This window comes from Ammodytes marinus (assembly GCF_949987685.1).
Source record: "Ammodytes marinus genome assembly, chromosome: 7".
Lineage (NCBI taxonomy): Eukaryota > Metazoa > Chordata > Actinopteri > Uranoscopiformes > Ammodytidae > Ammodytes > Ammodytes marinus.
This window is the reverse complement of record NC_137211.1, coordinates 21605724-21626336: the sequence shown is the minus strand read 5'-3', so window position 1 is coordinate 21626336 and position 20613 is coordinate 21605724. Positions and strand designations below refer to the sequence as shown.

At 39.8% G+C, this 20613-nt stretch overlaps 1 protein-coding gene across 1 annotated transcript in view; it reads left to right on the top strand.

The window, feature by feature from the left end:
- Positions 1-6517: 6517 nt before the first annotated feature.
- Positions 6518-20613, top strand: part of LOC307252912 (piezo-type mechanosensitive ion channel component 2) — a gene marked incomplete at both ends in the record, with an annotated part of 44723 nt that continues 30627 nt past the window's right edge. The window contains 11 exons of the mRNA XM_080030734.1: positions 6518-6581; positions 8031-8126; positions 9603-9704; positions 9945-9990; positions 10099-10258; positions 10353-10566; positions 16127-16340; positions 19501-19667; positions 19862-19953; positions 20232-20273; positions 20397-20526. Coding sequence (XP_079886860.1) covers positions 6518-6581; positions 8031-8126; positions 9603-9704; positions 9945-9990; positions 10099-10258; positions 10353-10566; positions 16127-16340; positions 19501-19667; positions 19862-19953; positions 20232-20273; positions 20397-20526 — 1327 coding nt within the window. The remainder of the gene's footprint in view (positions 6582-8030; positions 8127-9602; positions 9705-9944; positions 9991-10098; positions 10259-10352; positions 10567-16126; positions 16341-19500; positions 19668-19861; positions 19954-20231; positions 20274-20396; positions 20527-20613) is intronic.

Sequence of the window (20613 nt, the reverse complement as noted above, 5' to 3'; positions counted from 1 at the left end):
CTCACTTTCTATGAAATCAGCCTATATCCAGTAGCCAAACCTTCCGACTCCACCCAGATACATAACCAGTGTGAAAGGCAGGACAGAGGACCATCTTAGCTTGATTTGTCTCAGCAGCATAAAAATCTAAATGCATCTGTGCGTGGGCTAAAAGCTTGAATCCCCCGGCTGCCCTCTGGGTTTTGTGGTGGGCTTTGGTAGTGGCGTTGAGATGACCCGGCACTCTCCAGAGCTTGAAGCCAAATCAGTCAAAATCTCTGATGATTAGCCTACCATCTGTTAGACTAACATGAAAAACAATACTTCCAACCCTATTCTGTGTCTGTACATCAATTAATTGTATGAAGAAATTATTGATTGATAGATGGACAGACAAGACTCACAAGTAGAAAATGTCTTTACCGTAACTCTGAAAAATTATTTTAAACATAAACTCTAATTTTAAACCTGAAGCAAAGTCAGAAATTTAAGTTTAAATACAATCTGCCAGCAAAATTTCTACACTCAATTTCTGTCCTTGTTTTGTAAACATTACTTATGTCCGTGTGTTTATATAAACACTCAGTCAATGGTCTGTCTGTATTGTTAATAGCTTTGGCAATACTGCAGAGCCCTTTTATTTTTATTTTAAGAAATGTATTGCCACCATGTTGCTTTTTGTTTTCCGCATTTTAATGTAAATGTCTAAATCCTTCCTCCTTATTTTCTGTTTACAAACTGTATACTCTAAGTGCGCCGTATTAGCAGTTTAGTCACAGGTCTGCGTTGTAGAAGTTGACAGGTAGAAATGCAACAGGGGCCGAGGGTGCCTATAAATGTTTAGAGGAACTGATGTCAGACTGTTCTGGACAACAGATCAATATTTGCTCAGCGCCACTCATCATAACCAGGGCACTAAATTTCTAGGAATTTCCCAACATAAGCGTCCCAGTTAGCCATTTTTGCTTAAACAAATCCGATAACATCCTGGGGCATACGCTTCCGCATTTCCTCTTTCGCACCAGCTAAGCACAAATTATAGTTCAAGCCTTGACTCACTAGAGTCTTCACCTACATTTAATTCTTAAAGGTGCAATAAGGGATTCTGGAGAATGCTTGTTGTCAAAATCACCATTTCTCAAAATCAGTGAATATCTCCTCACAATCCGCTACCTGTCCGCGTACGGTGTGTGCAGTGAAAACAATCCAGTGTTTATACAGAGCCTAGGGTCAATAAATGGGAATGTTGCGGATTGTAAGGAGATATTCACTGATTTTGACAAAAAGGGCAATGAGCATTCTCAAGAATTGCTGACCTATAAAACTCAACCAAAGTTTTGACCATAACCCTAAAACAAATTAAAAAATATTTCCATTTAGCTCTCTCTCACCTTTCTTCCCTCGAGCTAAACATTTTAAATTAAAAAATTGCCAAAACACAAACACAAACCCTCTCTACCCAAAACCCATCTTCAGCATGTCTGCTCACAGCTCTTTTTAATTGAGCCGGCATGAAACGTAGCTGCCTACTCAGCACTCATTCTCATCATAATCAATGTAAAACTGCTATTTCCTCTCATTGAGTCAGATGGTTTATCTTCCCACAGAGGAGCATCTTTTATGATAATCTATAGACAAACACACAACAGGAATTTATTAGTTTAGCTTTAGTTAACAAGGTAAGGTTCCTTTGGATGGTTTGTGGCGTTAAAATGAATAAAGGGAGATTGCTAAATGCGAGGTTATGGAATTCTGAGCAACTGTTTAAGAGACAAACTGATGCTCCTCTTTGCCCCCTCCTCTGCTCATATATGGTTTCCTTTGTTGTTTTGAGCTTGAGCACCAAATCGATTTGGTCTACAAAATGTGAGAATAATAGTGGAAATTGCACATAACCATTCCCTAAAACCTACCGTGATGTAATCAAACAGCCGGTTTCACAAACACTTGCTGTCTGATTACATCACCTGCAAGCAGGAACATTATATGGTAAATATTGACACCCACAACTCAACTGATTACAACCACAACCACAACCTCTGAACGAGTCTGAGTTCAAACTTTAGTTAGAATAAGAATTAAGATAAATGTTATATAATTTTAAACGTATCTTCAAAAAGTTCATTTATGCTAGGAAGGCTGCAATGCACCTGGAAAACTGAAATTAATATGTTTTCTTGTACTATTCCACACTAACCCTGTATCGATTGGGTCCAAATTCTATATTAAAATACACAAGTCACGTCCATTTTATTTACATAATCAAATAATACAACTAGAAATGTGCCTCTGGGGGCTTAACCATCTGTACAGTATACAACTCCCTCTGCCCCCTTTGATTTGGATCAGGAACAACAGCAAAGAAAAAAATATGTTTTAATAGGGAAAACTAGTGAAGTATATTCTGGAAAAGAAGCTAAGGATGGATCCAACACCAAGAATGGAAAAACATGTCAGTGATTCTTGAAAAAATACAAACCCTATGTTTAGGCAAATTAAATTACATGTATGTTTCCAACATATACTAAGCTACTGATCTACACTTTGATACAACCTCCCAGCTTTGATCCTTTTTATCAAAATGGGCTTTTACCTTGCCATTCCTTATTTGGTCAGACACCAAAAACACAAATTAATTTTCCCTCAATTTATGCTAGACCTATGAGAAGAATTGTAATCACAAGTATTCACCAAGACTGACAGAGGCCACAAAAAATCTTTTCAAAATGTAAATGACTATAGATATTTTATATCAATTTTCCACTATGTTCTTCAGTTGAACTGTGTAATATAATGTTTACTTTAAAATTAACAGCAATAAAGATGTGTTTCAAATTTCAAAACACATTCTCATGTTAGGTGACTGGTTAGATTTTCACATATGACCAACCATTCCTCAACAAATATGAAATATCATTATGTATTGTTATCATAATAATATAAATCTGACGGAGTTGACACATATCTGACAGAGTTGACAAGTATATCTGACGGAGTTGACAAGTATATCTTATGAATTTGACATATCGGACGGTGGTGACTAAAAACCAGATAACCATCAAATACGTAGAATAATCAATAACAGTGATTTTATAACAGCACATTATTGGTTGAGCGTTAATTCAGGATTCACATAACAGTCTTTCAATCAGACTTGCTCTAAAAGACTCAGACCAAATCGCCTCATTTTGTATATCAGCCTGTACTTTTTTAAGAATCATCCATGACAAAAGAAGATTGTGAGTGTCACAGCCCGGCTCAAGGGAATGACAATGAGGAAACCACACAAGAGATTAAGTTTAACCAAATAATAATTGATTTAAACAAAGTTTAAAGTAAGCTACTAAGTGGTGCGTGAATGTCAATAATCAGTAATGGGTGCTGTGTCTGTGTGAGTGAAGAGTATAATGTATGTGCAAAGCAAAACTAACCAAGGCTTGGTTAGTTTTGCTTTGCACATACATTACACTCTTCACTCACAAGCACAAGCAAAACCAAACCAAAGCAAAGCAAAGCAAAGCAAAGCAAACCATACATCAAGGAAGGGAGAGCTAAGCGGCTGATTCCTACAGTTTATAGAGCTGAGGAGATCAGCCAGCATGGGTGTTTGTAATTAGCAATCATCTCCTGGAAGCCTGCCAATCAGGAGGTGCCAGGAGCTGTCACATGAGAGTTTCCATAAATACAGTATTAGAAAAACTAAACCCTATTTCTGTATTTAATATAATTATAATAACTTGAAAACCACCCAAATATGATGCCTTCACATTGAATGTCAACTCCGTCATTGGCCTGTCACCACCGTCAGACAGGAAATCTGACAGAGTTGACATCTGACGGTGTTAACATATTTAACGTTTCTTAAACAAAACAAATGGAATTAATCTAGTTAGCCATTTGTTTTTTCTGTTGATGATTGGTGCTAGTATGAACTAATTCAGGAATATAAAATTATCGAAACATTTCAAATAACTTCTTCAGAAATTGTAAGTCAGTGTTGACATATCATGGTTGTGACGCATGACTTTCAAGATTTGGAATGTAAAATATTCTAAAACTACAACACTTATCAGAGCCTGTCTGACTCTAATGTACTCTGCAGAGGTAGAATGTCACAAGAGGTCCTTCATAGTGACAGCTGCCCCTTATTTTGGCTGATTTTCTTACATTTTAATGGATTGTCTGACGGTGGTGACAAATAGTGTCCCACCACTTTGAAACCATATAAAACATGAATGTGTTGAAGAAAAACAGTTTTTATTGATATGAGAGATTATCTATTGTTGCTTATGATGAAAAAAGCACTTTTTAATCATTAAAGTAATTTTTTAATAGGTTGTATTGCATATGAAAGATTGAAACCCTCTCTGTGGACACACTGTTTTGGAAGTCGTGAGAAGATAACAAGTGTCATATATTTGACATAATAATGATAACATTTAATTTAAGGGGATAATTGTGCTCCAGACATTCTATTCTTAATCCCTAATAACATCAACAATTTTAAATATTTTTATTTTTAAAGATAACAGCAGTTACATATGGAAGAAGCCTTTTGTCCCAGTTCTCAAGAATCACTGATGTAATAGATATCCCGTGCACAGAATAAACCAACAAAATATCACAGTAGGAGCAAATTATGGTGACAAAATGACTATATGTACAGTAGATTGTTAAAACATATGTTAACAACGTGGATCTGGATCCAGGAGGGCATTGACACAACAGAATAATCACTTCCCTCTCTTAGTGAAATAGACTTTAAGATAAGATAAGATAAGATAAGAAAAACTTTATTGTCTATCACAAGTGACAGAAATTCATCTTTGACAGGGCAGGTTCAATGTACACAAAATAAATAAATACATACAAAACAGAGAGTCCCAAACAATGACAATAAATAAATACCAACAAATGCAAGCAGTGCAAAGGGGTGACTGAGTGGAGTGAGATATGTTGCCTATTTGTGACTGTTCAGTGTGGTGATGGCAGTGGGGATAAAAGATTTTTTGTAGGTGTTTTTCCGTGCCAACGGGACCCTGTAGCGTCGACCTGATGGCAGTAAATCAAATGATTGGTGGAGGGGGTGGGTGGGGTCCTGTGTGATTGTATTGGCTTTCCTGAGTACTGACCGGGTGTACAGTTGTGGTAAGGGGGTTTGGGGAGAGCCAATTATTTTGCCAGCCTGATTTACTATACGTGCAAGTTTTGTTTTGTGCTTGACGGTGAGGGTGTTGTACCAGGCTGAGATATTGAAAGTGAGTATGGATTCAATGAGTGAGCAGTAAACCACAGTTAAAATGTCCTTGCTGACATTAAAAACTCGGAGCTTCCTCAGCAGGTGGAGGCACTGTTCGGCCTTCCTGTATACAGAGTCAGCATGATGTGAGAAGGACAGTGATGTGTCCAGCTCTGTACCAAGGTATTTAAAAACCTCAACCTGTACAACTGTATAAATTCCCAGGTTGAAATGGCTATTAATTTCATTAACAGACATTTACTTGTTGTTCAAGCTTCTGTTGCTGATAATAAAACAGTAACTACAGAGTTCCCAAACTCATTAGTCACAGCTGATATTTCAGCAGGTTTATGTTGAAAAGAAAAAAAGTGAATTGACACACAAAAATCATATTCCATTTTCCTCGCTCTAATATTTTGGAGTCAAGTTAATGCTTTTGCTTGTCTCGGTCATAGCCCTAATCACTCCTAGCAGTCACACCGGCTCTTAATGGCCTCACAGCCATGAATATTAGATACACTTCCCTTTACCTCACAGAGCAAATATGATGAGCCAGCCTCATGCGGCTGTGCAGTAAACAAACACCGTACTGTATGAGTATCGGTCTGGGTTTTTAGGAATAAAGAAATTAGACTGAGGTTTCAACATATTGAGTTAATTAACGCATGATACCTGTATGTACTGTACATGCAGAAAAGATTTTGAAAAGAGAAAGAGAATATTAAGCACAATGCAAGTCAGAGCTATCACAATACTGTATGCGAAAAGTGACCGTTCTCTCTGCTGCTAATTGTTGGTTTTAAGAATCTGTCAAAGCATGTTTTTCAGTCATGCAATGGTAGCAGATATCCTCCTGAGTGAAATTAACCTCAATAGGAGCATAGTTACTGGGATGCTGGGAGAGAGACAGAGAGAGGGCTTAGGGAGGGAAAGGAGGGTGTGACAGAGACACAAGCAAAAAGCAGGGGGGAGTTATCGCCCTCACACAATTTAAAAATACCATTGTCCGCTCTCTCCTCTAGTTTTCTTCACAGTGCTGCTGCTTGTCGCCGGCCGACATCATCTCTGTCTTGTTACAGTTTGAGTGTTGGACCCAAACTACTATCTCTACTATCTCCTGTATTTTCACTGCTGTATTGGGAGGATGCTTTGACTGAGGCTGCACAAATGGCCCCCTGAGAAATGTGTGAGCCGGCTGCACTTTCCCTCCACACTGCTAGGACATTTACTAATTTTTGACATCTAGAAGGTGATAGTATCTAGAGGATCTGTGAGGGTGTCTGGCACAGAGAAGGAGACATGGCGGGGGACGTCGCGGTTGGGATGCTGTATAACTTATTACTACCACTGTTACTGTTGACTGGTGAGTAGATGTATTTTCAATTATTTTGCATTAATGCAATGTAGTGTGCCCCTCCTCAGAGTAAAGTTAGAAATTGAGATTATATATGCAAAATGTTTGTTCAGTCACAGATCTTATTCTGTTAGAATCAAGAACAGAGTAAGACTAATCACTAGGTGCTGGACACGGAAAATCCTACTATATCAAAATAATTTGTATTGCACTTTTTGTGTACAGCACAATGATGACTTTTTACAAACCACTATCAACAAAATAAAATAAACCATAACAGAAAAACACAAAGTACCTGTTCGTTTTAACACCTTAGTTGGGCTGTCTCTTCTCACTTATACTTAATTACTTTAAAAAAATGCCTGATATTTTTGTTTTCAATAGACAGTATTCAATTGAATATATTTTCTGTTGCTCAACTGTTTAATAATTTTCCTACAGGGGAGCACCCTTTGGTCACTTTTATTTTAGCATTTTCGGTAACTCATTATATACAACTGTATAATTATTTATAATGAAAATAAATAGTTGTTAACTCGAGATAATTCTTCCCTACAGTAAAATCGGGTTATGCTTGTTTTACAGACAGCTGGCCTTTTGCTGAAGCTACTAGTACTGTGGAAATGCACAACACTAATTCAGTTTAAGGGATTAATATTGTTTCTTTCATTAGCATTTCAATAAATGAGTTGAGTCTTCATTCAGGGCTCAGAAAGAAAATTTAACCTGAGCAGCATTGCCGTTTATAATCTGATTTTAATAGTGCAATTTAATCCAAGAGGCTTTATTGGCACAACATTAATTATGTGTTGCCAAAGAGCAACAACAAAAAATTTATGATTTGAACATTTTGGAAAAGTGTGAAAAGCTACAGTATTTGAATTCTGTTTTGAAAAAAATGTTCAGGCTGTTAGACAAGTTTAGGTTTATTTTTCTTATGTTTTATCTTTAACCCCTCTATAGTCCAGCATAGTTCAATCCCACTCAATATTGTTTTAGATTCTAGTCAAGAAGCAGACAGTTTTAAAAGTTAGTCACTATATGCTGAAAAACAGGAATTAGGTCATGTGTAAGAATGTTTAAGCAATAGAAAATGGTGTCACTGATTCAAATACGTTCAATACAGAAAGCCCCAGTGTCCCATGTCTTTCAGTTGTAATGCTGAGGCAAAGCACTTAGTGGTTATGATGAACTATGGTAATTTATATTTAAAATATACTATTTTTATAATATATTTTACATGTTTTAGTTTACAAACATTCAAAATTAGATGAGAGGCAAGTTATACCTAAGGTTATTTGCTCTTTTTATTTTTTGGTTGTTTGCTTAACATTTTTGAGATATCATATAAAGAATAGATGACGAAAATAAACATCAGTTTTCTGTGGACAAATTAATTAATCCAGACCATTTCTATCTAAGTGATGAAGCATGTGTGTTCTTTCCTCTGCACCTCAGCTTCTTCGTTCCGCTACAATGGTCTGTCCGTGGTGTATTTCCTGTACTTGCTCACCTTGCCGCTGCTGCCGAACCCCACCCCGGCCTCCATGAAAGGTCAATGATAAATTACATCATGTTTATGGGTTTGAACAGGTTTTACTGTAACCCAGTTGCAGGTCAGTATGAAAAGTATGCAAACTTCTATGTGTGAAGTCTTATAAAACCATCTATAATAAGTACCTCCAGTGATATACAATATGTGTGTATTATAATCAAGGTTATGTATATTTTTTTACAGCATTGTCTGTTCTTCATCTGCATGATGTGTTTAAATCATAATGCAAGACACTGATTAGTGTCAGTAAAACTCATTCAAACTTTCTATCTATTTGGTAACTTAGTTGAACTGTAAACTCGGTGGTGAAAATTGAGCTAAAGAAAGGGAAAATGAAACCAATGATTCATTATTTCTTTCAATTAAAAATGTCAAAACATCTTAATTGTTCTGCCAATGTCTGATTCGGAGAAAAGCAAAGAGGGAGAGGAGCGGTGATAAAAGCGAGACACATTATATTGAGTAAGATAAATGTGTGTGCGCTAACTGCATACTGTATGCGTGGGCTTTCTCTGTATTGATCACTGCATTCGGGTGAATTAAAGTATCTGCACCCCTCCCTCAGAGTACTTTGTAAAGGGGATGTGGTTGGAACGGTCAAATCAATTATACATAGCCTGGTAATTACAGTGAGGAATTAAAAGATGTGTTGTCAGCATATTGACAGCATTTTTTCGCTCCTTGTCTTTACATCCCCCCATCTAAAAACTGTTTGCCTTTCAGCTTGTCTTTGAAAGATTCATAAATAACCATAATTATCCTCAACTCACTGATATGATCTCTCTCCTTGGGCTAAGTGGTCAAATGTGTGTACATCCTGTGCATCATGGGTTTTTCGTATACGTCGCCCTATAGTTGGCAGATTGTATGTGTGTGTGTGTGTGATTTTGTGACTCCCTTATTGGGGAGCAGAAAGGTTTAAGTGAAACAAAGCTTTTAGTAAAAATCCTGAACAGCAACAGCACATTTGCTGGTTCAGCTAATATTTGGCCACATCAGCTATTATTAATGATTTGTATCTCCTAACCTCTTGATTACCAGCGCCAGACTCTAGACTCAGATGATGACCTGGTGCATTAGTTTGAAAACCGACAAATTCATTGTAATGCTACTCATTCCCTGCATCTAAATTGTATCTTTAATGTGATTTAGTGATTGTAAGGCAAATGTGAATTTTTGCATCTGCTCTCACATAAATAAACATTATTAATTATTTAACAAATCTAAATTTAAAGTGTTTTAAAGTCGGTTTAAATTACACTTCTGAATTGGGTTGCACCATCTATTTTTAAGTCCATGATTAAGTTCTTCATGCGTTAATTAGTGAACAAGAGAACACATTTAGTAGAATGGAAGCTAATTCCTAGTTTAGAACATTATCAAGATAGATAATTTGCTCTAAATGTATGACAAGACAGTTTGTTAACTTCCATATCTGTTTCCTAATGGTTTCTCTCATTTGCTACTCTGTTCAGGTCAAACGGGTCAATTCATAAGGTTGATCATCTATACCAGTTTGACCCTCCTGACCCTGCAGTGCTTCATGCAGATCCCCTTCGCATACATCCCCCTGCATGGTAAACCTACTTGTTACACTTCTGGGTTTTTAATTTAGAAGAAAGAGTATATGTCACCACTAGTCTTGTGAAAGTTCTTCATATAAATATAGGTAGAATTGACTGTCGAAAGTGGCACAGAACTACATAGGTACTACATATATTGTAATCTGAAACAAACAGATCTAAAAATTTAAACACTTTCAGGAATTTAGAAAAACGGCTTTGTTCCAAGCTAAACGACCATGCTTATATTAACAGTGAGCGGCCTCTGGGAAGATGTCCTCTACCATCTGGGCATTGTAAGGTATGAGGACAACCATATGTTCATTATCTGAAGAAAGTATCAGGTAATACCTGTTTGTATCTGAGATCAGTGGGGATCAAATCTATGAAAATGCTTGTATATTTTCAGATTCAGCTCTGTTGACGCTGGAAACGTTGTGCGTCTCCTTGCCCCAGATGTGGGCCTCTTCTTCTCTTCCCTCTTTGTCCTGAGGCTCTTCAAAAAGCTGCTGCGTCCTGTGCCCCAAGTCAATCTCCATGAAAACGGAATACCCCCGTCTGACGCTGAGGTAACTGCAGTCAAGCATCACAGCGGTCACACCTGTACATTACGTTATGAATGCAAAGTGATATCATTCAGATTTTGTTTTTGGGGCCTGGTAGGATGTGGAAACCTCTGAAAGCGATTCTGAGGAAGGAAGCGACACAGAGGGTTCGTCCTTTGACAGCTCAGATGAGAATACAGTGCCGGTTCAGACGGGTCCGCCACAGTTTGTCCAGAAGCTGATAGTGTTTGCAGCCGGACTGAGACTGCTGCTGTCGGCAATCATGAACACAGCGGGGAAAGTGGTGGTGACTTTACTGCTGGGACTCGCAGGTACAATGTAGCAGCTGGTTTGAGCATGTAGGTGTCAATAGCTGCATTTTCACCAAAAGTCCCAGGAATGTAAGGTTCCAGGAACTGCTCTTCCAGGTACTTAAAGGTTCCTTTGGCCCGGTGTTGTCTGTTTTTCCACTGCGGCCTGAAGTCCCGGGGAGGTTATGCAAATAAGGCTGATGACGTAGGCAGTAGAAAAGCAGTAAAAGTAGGCCTATCTGTGCTGCATGTGATTTTATGATAGCCTTGATTTATTTAATTGAGTTTCGGCACAATATTTGCATTGAGTCTGCGTCCGATGGAAAAAATAAAAATGAAAAAAATTAGACTGGTGAGCTGAATAGTGTCTCACTGCAGATGGCCACTGTGTGGCTGCTCGAGATGATATTTTAACACGAGCAGCGGACAGATTAATGTTCTATATATTTCAGTGGAGAACTGCGGCCATCTGGCGGGGAATAAATGAAGAAAAATAAAAGGCGAAACTCATGAGCTGAATGGTTACATTCCTGCCGAGACGCGCTGTGTCTGCTCCATAGACTGTATAAACGGCTGCTCTAATCCATAAACACGGGCGCAGAAAAAAAGGCAGACACAAGCGCAGCAGATGCATGATGTGTGGCCCAGGCAATAATACAGTCATATGAAAAAGTTTGGGAACCCCTCTCAGCCGGGATTATAATTGACTCTGCTTTCACAAAAAAAATATAAAAGTGGTATGTCTTTAATTTACCACGAATAGCTAAGTACTGGGATGTTTTCCAAACAAAGATTTTTTGAAAAGCAGTATTTGGTTGTATGAAATTAAATAAAATGTGAAAAACTGGCTGTGCAAAAATATAGGAACCCTTGTGGTTTTGTTGATTTTAATGCCTGTAACAGCATGTAAAACTGATGACTTTAAACACAAAGTTGGTTGGATTATGTTGTTAAGCCTTGAACCTCATAGAAAGGTATGTTTAATCATGAGAAAAGGTATTTTAGGTGCCTAAATGCAAGTTGCACTTCTCTTTGACTCTCTGCTGAAGTGAGACAGAATGGGATCATCAAAACAGCTCCCAAAAGATCTGAAAAACAAAGATTGTTCATTGTCATGGTTTAGGGGAAGGCTACAAGAAGCGTTCCCAAAGGTTTCAATTGTCAATTTCGACTGTAGGGAACGTTGTCAGGAAATGGAAGGACACAGGCACACAATTGAAACCTTTGGGAAAGCTTCTTGTAGCCTTCCCCTAAACCATGACAATGAATAATCTTTGTTTTTAAGATCTTTTGGGAGCTGTTTTGATGATCGCATTCTGTCTCACTTCTGCAGAGAGTCAAAGAGAAGTGGAACTTGCATTTAGGCACCTAAAATACCTTTTATCATGATTAAACAGACCTTTATATGAGGTTCAAGGCTTAACAACATAATCCAACCAATTTTGTGTTTAAAGTCCTCAGTTTTACATGCTGTTACATGCATTAAAATCAGCAAGACCACAAGGGTTCCCATATTTTTGCACAGCCAGTTTTTCACATTTTATTTAATTTCATAAAACTAAATACTGCTTTTCAAAAAATCTTTGTTTGGAAAACATCCCAGTACTTAGCTGTTCCTGGTAAATTAAAGACATACCACTTTTATCTTTTTTTTGTGAAAGCAGAGTCAATTATAATGCCGGCTGAGAGGGGTTCCCAAACTTTTTCATATGACTGTATGTAGGGCGCTCATGTTGTGCTGTTGATGATTGTTTTTTATTACATCGCAAATGGATTAAATCCAAAACAGGAAACAAGCCTGTCGCAAAAGGGGAGTTTTAAACATGCCAGGTGAAACGCTGTGAGTAGGATACTCGACCAATCAGAATATAGCAGCACTGCAGCCCCGCCCCAAAGGTTCCTGAACTTTATAAAGTACAATCCTCTGAGCAGGATCTTTTTCTGGGGCAGGGTTCGACATAACGTATAGCCCGATGGCCCGGGGCCAGTAAAATCAAATGCAGGGCAAGTTGATTGTCACTGGCCCGGGCGAGCCAGTGACTGGCCAATCACAGTTCAGTAGCCTATCTTTTTGTAGACTACATCATGGTTCATTGAAATGCGCGTTGAGAGTCGGAATGAAAGCAGTGTTTATTTAAGACTCAATATAATAAACCTAATATAAAATATTTTTTTTTAATGAAAGGCCAGTGGAAAACCGATGCGTGGGCGTTTAGACAGGCGGAGCAACAAGCGGGTGCACTCTCGCTCCGTTGGCAGAGCTGCCTACCGTCCGCCTGTGAGTCGACAAATCAATCGACTTGCTTTGCCCCCTTTATTTCTTCCCACAGCAGAGGTTGAGGTGCAGAAAATGATAACTGCGCTTTTCCTTTATCTGCCGCCGTAATGTTGCAGTATTTGCATCCAAGCCCCAATGGTAATACAAATGAGAGGCTTTATTTAAATGCTGTGAATGCGTCTCCGGTGATTGTGTCGGTTGTAGACAGAAACGAACGGAGGGACTCCGCTCACTGTACAGTTCCTATAGTCGCGCAGTTTGGCACTGTGTTTTCAGACTCGAGACATTCAATCAGATCGCGAAGTCTTTCCCATTGAAATCGCTAACGGGGAGAATATCCCCGGTTATTATTTTAGCCACAAACCACAGTTCATCTGCGCGGCGGCTCACTCGCTGGCGAGATCACACGGTGAAACGCTGCTGTGATCGGACGAAGGCTTTGTGTGTTTCTAAGGTGACTTAACGTCATAGTCTTAGACGAGCGTTTAACTTATGCTGCATATTTTGCACTGCATTGTTTTTTATCAATAGTTTGAAAAAATGGTCCCACACCGGACTCTTATGTGAAGCTGACACTTCATGGAGAAGTGACACTCCTGCAGCGCGCTCACGACCAGACGTGAACTCGTACACGGTGAAATCGCCCATTAAAAAAAACGGCATAACCCACTGATTTTCGGATTTCTATTCTATTTTTAAAGTCAACTTGAGCGCAAGTGGAAAACCGGTCATTCGGTCGACACATTCACATCCCTTATGCATATAGAGAAAGTAATAAAAACAGCCTACCACACCACAAAGAATGATCAGACCTTCATCTCTTATTTTTTTTTTTATGTTTGAACATGACTTCTGCAGGTGAACTATTCATTAAACTGCCCAAATTCAAGAATAAAAACAATCATCAAACTACTGGACTTTAAAATACTGTCCCACTCTTTCAACATACTTTCAGTTGTAGGCTTCAAATTCAATATGTTTGCCTGGTTTTATATTATGTGTATGAGCAATATCAACATTTCATATAATTAACTAAAAGAAAAATAACCAAATCTAAAGGGAATACAGGTCCTTCTCATATAATTAGCATATTGTGATAAAGTTGATTATTTTCCATAATGTAATGATAATAATTGAACTTTCATATATTTTAGATTCATTGCACACCATCTGAAATATTTCAGGTCTTTTGTTGTTTTAATACTGATGATTTTGGCATACAGCTCATGAAAACCCCAAATTCCTATCTCAAAAAATTAGCATATTTCATCCGACCAATAAAAGAAAAGTGTTTTTAATACAAAAAAGTCAACCTTCAAATAATTATGTTCAGTTATGCACTCAATACTTGGTTGGGAATCCTTTCGCAGAAATGACTGCTTCAATGCGGCGTGGCATGGAGGCAATCAGCCTGTGGCACTGCTGAGGTGTTATGGAGGCCCAGGATGCTTCGATAGCGGCCTTAAGCTCATCCACAGTGTTGGGTCTGGTGTCTCTCAACTTCCTCTTCACAATATCCCACAGATTCTCTATGGGGTTCAGGTCAGGAGAGTTGGCAGGCCAATTGAGCACAGTAATACCATGGTCAGTAAACCATTTACCAGTGGTTTTGGCACTGTGAGCAGGTGCCAGGTCTTGTTGAAAAATTAAATCTTCATCTCCATAAAGCTTTTCAGCAGATGGAAGCATGAAGTGCTCCAAAATCTCCTGATAGCTAGCTGCATTGACCCTGCCTTTGATAAAACACAGTGGACCAACACCAGCAGCTGACATGGCACCCCAGACCATCATCAAAAGGCATTTAGGCATTTCCTTCTCCCCAGTCTTCCTCCAGACTCTGGCACCTTGATTTCCGAATGACATGCAAAATTTGCTTTCATCCGAAAAAAGTACTTTGGACCACTGAGCAACAGTCAAGTGCTGCTTCTCTGTAGCCCAGGTCAGGCGCTTCTGCCGCTGTTTCTGGTTCAAAAGTGGCTTGACCTGGGGAATGCAGCACCTGTAGCCCATTTCCTGCACACGCCTGTGCACGGTGGCTCTGGATGTTTCTACTCCAGACTCAGTCCACTGCTTCCGCAGGTCCCCCAAGGTCTGGAATCGGCCCTTCTCCACAATCCTCCTCAGGGTCCGGTCACCTCTTCTGGTTGTGCAGCGTTTTCTGCCACACTTTTTCCTTCCCACAGACTTCCCACTGAGGTGCCTTGATACAGCACTCTGGGAACAGCCTATTCGCTCAGAAATTTCTTTCTGTGTCTTACCCTCTTGCTTGAGGGTGTCAATGATGGCCTTCTGGACAGCAGTCAGGTCGGCAGTCTTACCCATGATTGCGGTGTTGAGTAATGAACCAGGCTGGGAGTTTTTAAAAGCCTCAGGAATCTTTTGCAGGTGTTTAGAGTTAATTAGTTGATTCAGATGATTAGGTTAAGAGCTCGTTTAGAGTACGTTTTCATGATATGCTAATTTTTTGAGATAGGAATTTGGGGTTTTCATGAGCTGTATGCCAAAATCATCAGTATTAAAACAACAAAAGACCTGAAATATTTCAGTTGGTGTGCAATGAATCTAAAATATATGAAAGTTCAATTATTGGGCGGCAGTGGCGAAGTGGGTAGGAAGATTGCCTCTGGAGTGCAGGGTCGGAGGTTCGATTCCCCGCCTACCCGCCACATGTCGAAGTGTCCCTGGGCAAGACACTGAACCCCAAATTGCTCCCGATGGTTCAGAGAGCGCCTTGCATGGCAGCTACTGCCATCGGTGTATGAGTGTGTGTGAATGTGGTAAGATATGTAAAGCGCTTTGGGGCTGAGAAAATTGGCTAGAAAAGCGCTATATAAGTCAAGTCCATTTACCATTCCATTTACCATTATCATTACATTATGGAAAATAATCAACTTTATCACAATATGCTAATTATATGAGAAGGACCTGTATATTCCCTTTAGATATGGTTATTTTTCTAATACACGTATTAAAATTATTGACACTAAATTATGAAGAAAAAAAAGTGTGTGCAGGGCCAGTGAAAATATACAAGGGGCCAGTAAAACTCGGATCCACTGGCCCGGCGGGCCAGTAGGAAAAAAAAGTTATGTTGAACCCTGTGGGGTAATCATAGTTCCAGGAACTAAGGTTTAGACCCTGGTTCCTGTGGTTGAAACACAGTACCTGCAAAGGTTCCATTTTCCTGGAACTAGGTCCTGCGGTGGAAACGTGGCTAATGTATTCTTACTCTATTTAACTTTTTTAACCCTTGGCTTGCCATTCTGTGCGTGTTTGTGTGTGTGTTTGTGTGTGCACATTCAGGTATCACACTGCCCTCCCTCACCTCAAGTGTGTATTTCGGGACGTTTCTCGGGCTGGTTTGGTGGTGGGTGTTCGACCGCTCCATCAGCTTGCTACTCTTCAGCTCCCTGTGTGTGATGATGACCATCTTCAGTGGAGGACACCTGCTGGCTCTCTACCTCTACCAGCTGCCCCTGTCCCAGCAGCTTGTGCCACCAAAAGACGTCTACGCCAGGTATAAAAAGTAGGATAGGATATGTTGGACTGGTGCTTTTGTGAATGTATTAATATCAGCAATGAGCATATTTTATGTTGCTTTCAGTCTTATGCCACCCCAACGCAAATAAAAGTGATCGGCTTGTTACTGAATGCAAAAACAAACATCTCAATTCAAGGTGTGTCTTCATTAGCCTGGCTATCGCCAGACTGCAGCTCCATCTTATTTAAGATTGAACATGGGTCTGGAATCGACCTTGGCCGCGTTTCCCAGATTCGATCGTTCTTTGGGACCAAAGAAGGCTCGAAAGAAGGGTTCGCCTAAGAAGGAGCGCTAAGATACGGGTGTTTCCCAGATGCCGTCTTAAGTCCCTTCTTTGGAGAGCCGTAAAATAAAGCGAAAGAAGCATCAAAAGACGGTCTTAGTGGGAGCTGTCCACCGCGGTGGTGCTGAAACTGAATAAATTGATGCCAGGCAAATCGATCACCCACCTCTTTATCAGTGCATAAGTCACACACAGCGCCCCGTGGTCCCCCCCACACAGGTGGAATTAGACTACGCATGTATTGTGTGTGTGTGGGGGTGTGTGGGTGCGGGTGTGTTTGTGTTGTGTGTGGCAACAAGTGTATCCAAGTAGTAATCAAGCCCATTAGCGCATATATACCCCCGTGGATATAGGCACACACATGTGAGAATGGAAGAAACCGGCAGCAAAAGAAACAAGCGGGCACCGTCGTTTACCGTGGAGGAGATGGCCGTCTTAGTGGGCGAGGACTGGCCACACCGGGATGTTTTATTCAGGGGAACAAGGGGCAAAAAGAACATTACGGTGAAGAACCGTGTTTGGCAGGCCATAGCCGAAAAGATGTCCCCCTCCAGCCCATGTGACCTGCGTGACTGGCGTGCTGTGAGGAAGAAGTGGCAGGAGTTCCAGAACCAAACAAAAAGGAAGAGTGCGAAGGTTTCACTAATCAATCTCCCTTCATTGCAGGTGATGCAGACGCCCAGTAAAGACAGCGCAGAGCCACCCCTCCCCCATATGGTTTCAATAAACTACTTTGGTTTCCTTTTCAACCATGTATTGTGTGGATACTTTTGCATTGAAATGAGGGTGTCAAACCTAGCAACAAAAAGTCCCAGGCAATTTGTAATTTATCTAAGCGTAGGATCAAAACGTGTGCGTATTGTGCGCTCTTTCAGCACAGCATGTTTTGCCGCTAATTTCCCACTTGTTACATGGTCACCTCATAAACGTGGACACTATACTCCCACATACAACACTACTTCCTTAACATTAATTAATTATAGTGTGCAGGACGTTATATATAGTCTACATCTGCTGGTTCTGTTTATTTATTTCAACCTTCAGGCCTGACAGTTGTTATGGGTGGTGTGGTGGTTGTGGGTTTATGGTTGTGGGTTTATTAGTGATCAGTGCTTGGCGACTTGTGGTGAAGGGGTAGGGGCTGGGGTTGTTGGACCTCAGAAGAGGTGGATAAGTTCCTGTCTGGTCTGGGCTCCGGCCTGATGGAGTACTGCTCGCACATCGCGGGGGGCGGGCTTCGGGGATTCGTCCTCTGAATGTTCCTCTTCGTCAGCAACAGGAGGCGGCTCATCTGCACCAACGCGCACTGCAATGTTGTGCAGCATGGCGGTGGACTTTGGCATCGCCTTTATATAGAGTCGCAGGTGGAGCCGCTCTCAATGAGGTTCAGCTGAATTCAATTAAATCTGTTTCCTTGATATCTGTGAAATGCCACAGGGTTGTTGATGTTTTTTTTATGTGTAGTACTATAAACTCATGTGTGTGGAAAACGTAAACGTCTAATTCATTAAAACATTATTTTTTCTCTACTATTAGTCTATGTTTATTCCGCCAGTGGTCCGCATTGAGCATTGTATCATTATTTCGAAAAGTGGAGGAAATAAATTTCCCTGACAGCTCCATCTTACACCTCCGTCTTATTGAAAGAGCTTCTTTTGCTAAGAAGGAATCTGGGAAACGCATTATTCTTTCACAGCGTTCTTAAGAGCGCTCCAAAGAGGCACTTAGGTCCAAAGAGGCTCTTAACGAATCTGGGAAACGCGGCCCTTGTCATTTCCGAGTTTTAAGTGGCGCTATCAATGGACGTAGATCAAAATGCCTCAGTACGCAATTGGATAGACCTTCAACCAATCAGACCAATGATGTCCGTCGCTTCACTTTCTTCATCATGTTTAGCCCGCCTCTAGTGCGCCTGGGCGTTTGTGATTGGTGTCAGAATCCTTGGTAGGAAGTAAACTGTGCCACACAGGGGGTCAAGGCCAGACTAGTCTGCAGAGCTAAATCAAATCGCCGGCAGACTCGGCTGGGTTCTACCAGGCTACGTCTTTATCAGAGACAATACATTTTTTGACTTTGCAATTTGCACTAAAACTTTATCCTTGTCTTAGGTTTGCACGCTATTGAAAAAAAAAATTAAATTAAAATTAGTTCTGGATTTATCTTCGAACAAGTCAAACATTTTATTTTTACCATTTCAATTTTATCTGCATTATTCACTTATTATTATTATTATTATTATTATTATTATTATTATTATTATTATTATTATTATTATAGATGTTTTTTCTAAATGTTTGTATTTATGTTATACACAGTTTTATTAAGGCCCATATTTTAGCGAGGTAAAGAGGATTTGCTCCCCTATAAACAGGTAGTCCTTTCAAATTACATTAGCCCATTACTTTTTTGTCAGTACCTTTACATGATAATACAGTACATGTAACAATTTCTATTTATTATTTATTTTATCGCTATTTATTTTACCATATGAATTTAAGCTTGCTGTCCTTCACCGGCCTCCGTTTGTCTATTTATTGTGTTTTTGACATGTAACATTTTGGATGTTGTTGGTGTGATTATGGATGTGGTAAACTGCAAATAAATTACCCTTCTTGGGATCAATAGTTGTCTAATATATTCTAATCTAATTTTATCTAATCTAATCTAATCTAATCTAATCTAATCACTTTTTTGCAATGGCTTTATTGACACAGTCCTTTACCCTCTTCCAAGTCTGTTATTTCTTCTTACATTCTTGTTTTTATCTCTGCTCTAATGCTTTCTCCAGCCAACTTTCCTTTCATTGTTGTTTTTCATCTTTGTCCTTATTCCTTTTTCCCGTACCTGTCCCAGGTTGTTTGGTATGACAGGAGTGATCAGAACCAACAGTTCAGACCGACACGTTCTCGGCATGCACTCACATGTTAGCTGGCCCGACTTCATCAACCCTTTGGTTCTACTTATGCTCTACTATACACTGGTGGCTCTGCTGCACAAATGGGTCCACATCACAGAGGTTTGTTTGTGTGTGTGTGTGTGTGTGTGTGTGTGTGTGTGTGTGTGTGTGTGTGTGTGTGTGTGTGTGTGTGTGTGTGTGTGTGTGTACAACTTCTACCACTATAAAATATTCTAGACACTTGCAGGCACATAGACTTCATACAGTACTCGGAGGATATTTACTTACATGACAGAAGTCCCTTTTCCCAGGGCACAGTTGAAGATGAGGAGTCTGAGAGTCCAGCAGAGAGTCCAGAGCTTCCTCCAAGCTTCTCCAGGGTCATCTACATCTCAGGAGATAAGCAGGAGGTAACCTACAAACATGGATGTGTTTCTTCTTAATTGCATTTTGGGGTGTGGAGAATTAACCACAGGGTTACATGGGAATTGTTAATTAATGTATTATGTAAGTGATACGTATTCTACCTTGTTGATGTTCATTGTTATTTGTTCTGGATAGCAGTATCATAGTATCAGCTAAACATCTGTTAAATAAAATGCAGACATAATTTTACTAGGCTACTTTTTCCTTTCTAGCCAACATCTCAGTATTTCAATAATCATCCTAAGATTCTCTCTATTGTAAGCTTTTAAGCAGCACAGATGATGAAACGTATCTACCCGATGAGGTGAGTAGTTTCATTGCTATATTATTTTGCTTTTAAGATGAATCATGTTTTTGACTGCCGGATAATAAGGTGAAACATATGAACTATGGTCTTAATTTACAGTATGAAACGCTCTTTCCTCAGCCAATGATTTTGATGACGGGGGGTTCATGGCAAGAAGTCCATAAAGACGATCTGGGATCTCTAGTAGGGGCGGAGTACACAAACTGTTACCCGCCACCTCAGTATGAAGGCAAAGACTCTCCATCGCATGGTGGTTGTTACACTCAAATCTACACAAACATTTCATTCGTTTGGATTAATGTGTCTGTCCTGCAACCTCAGCAATACACACTACAAG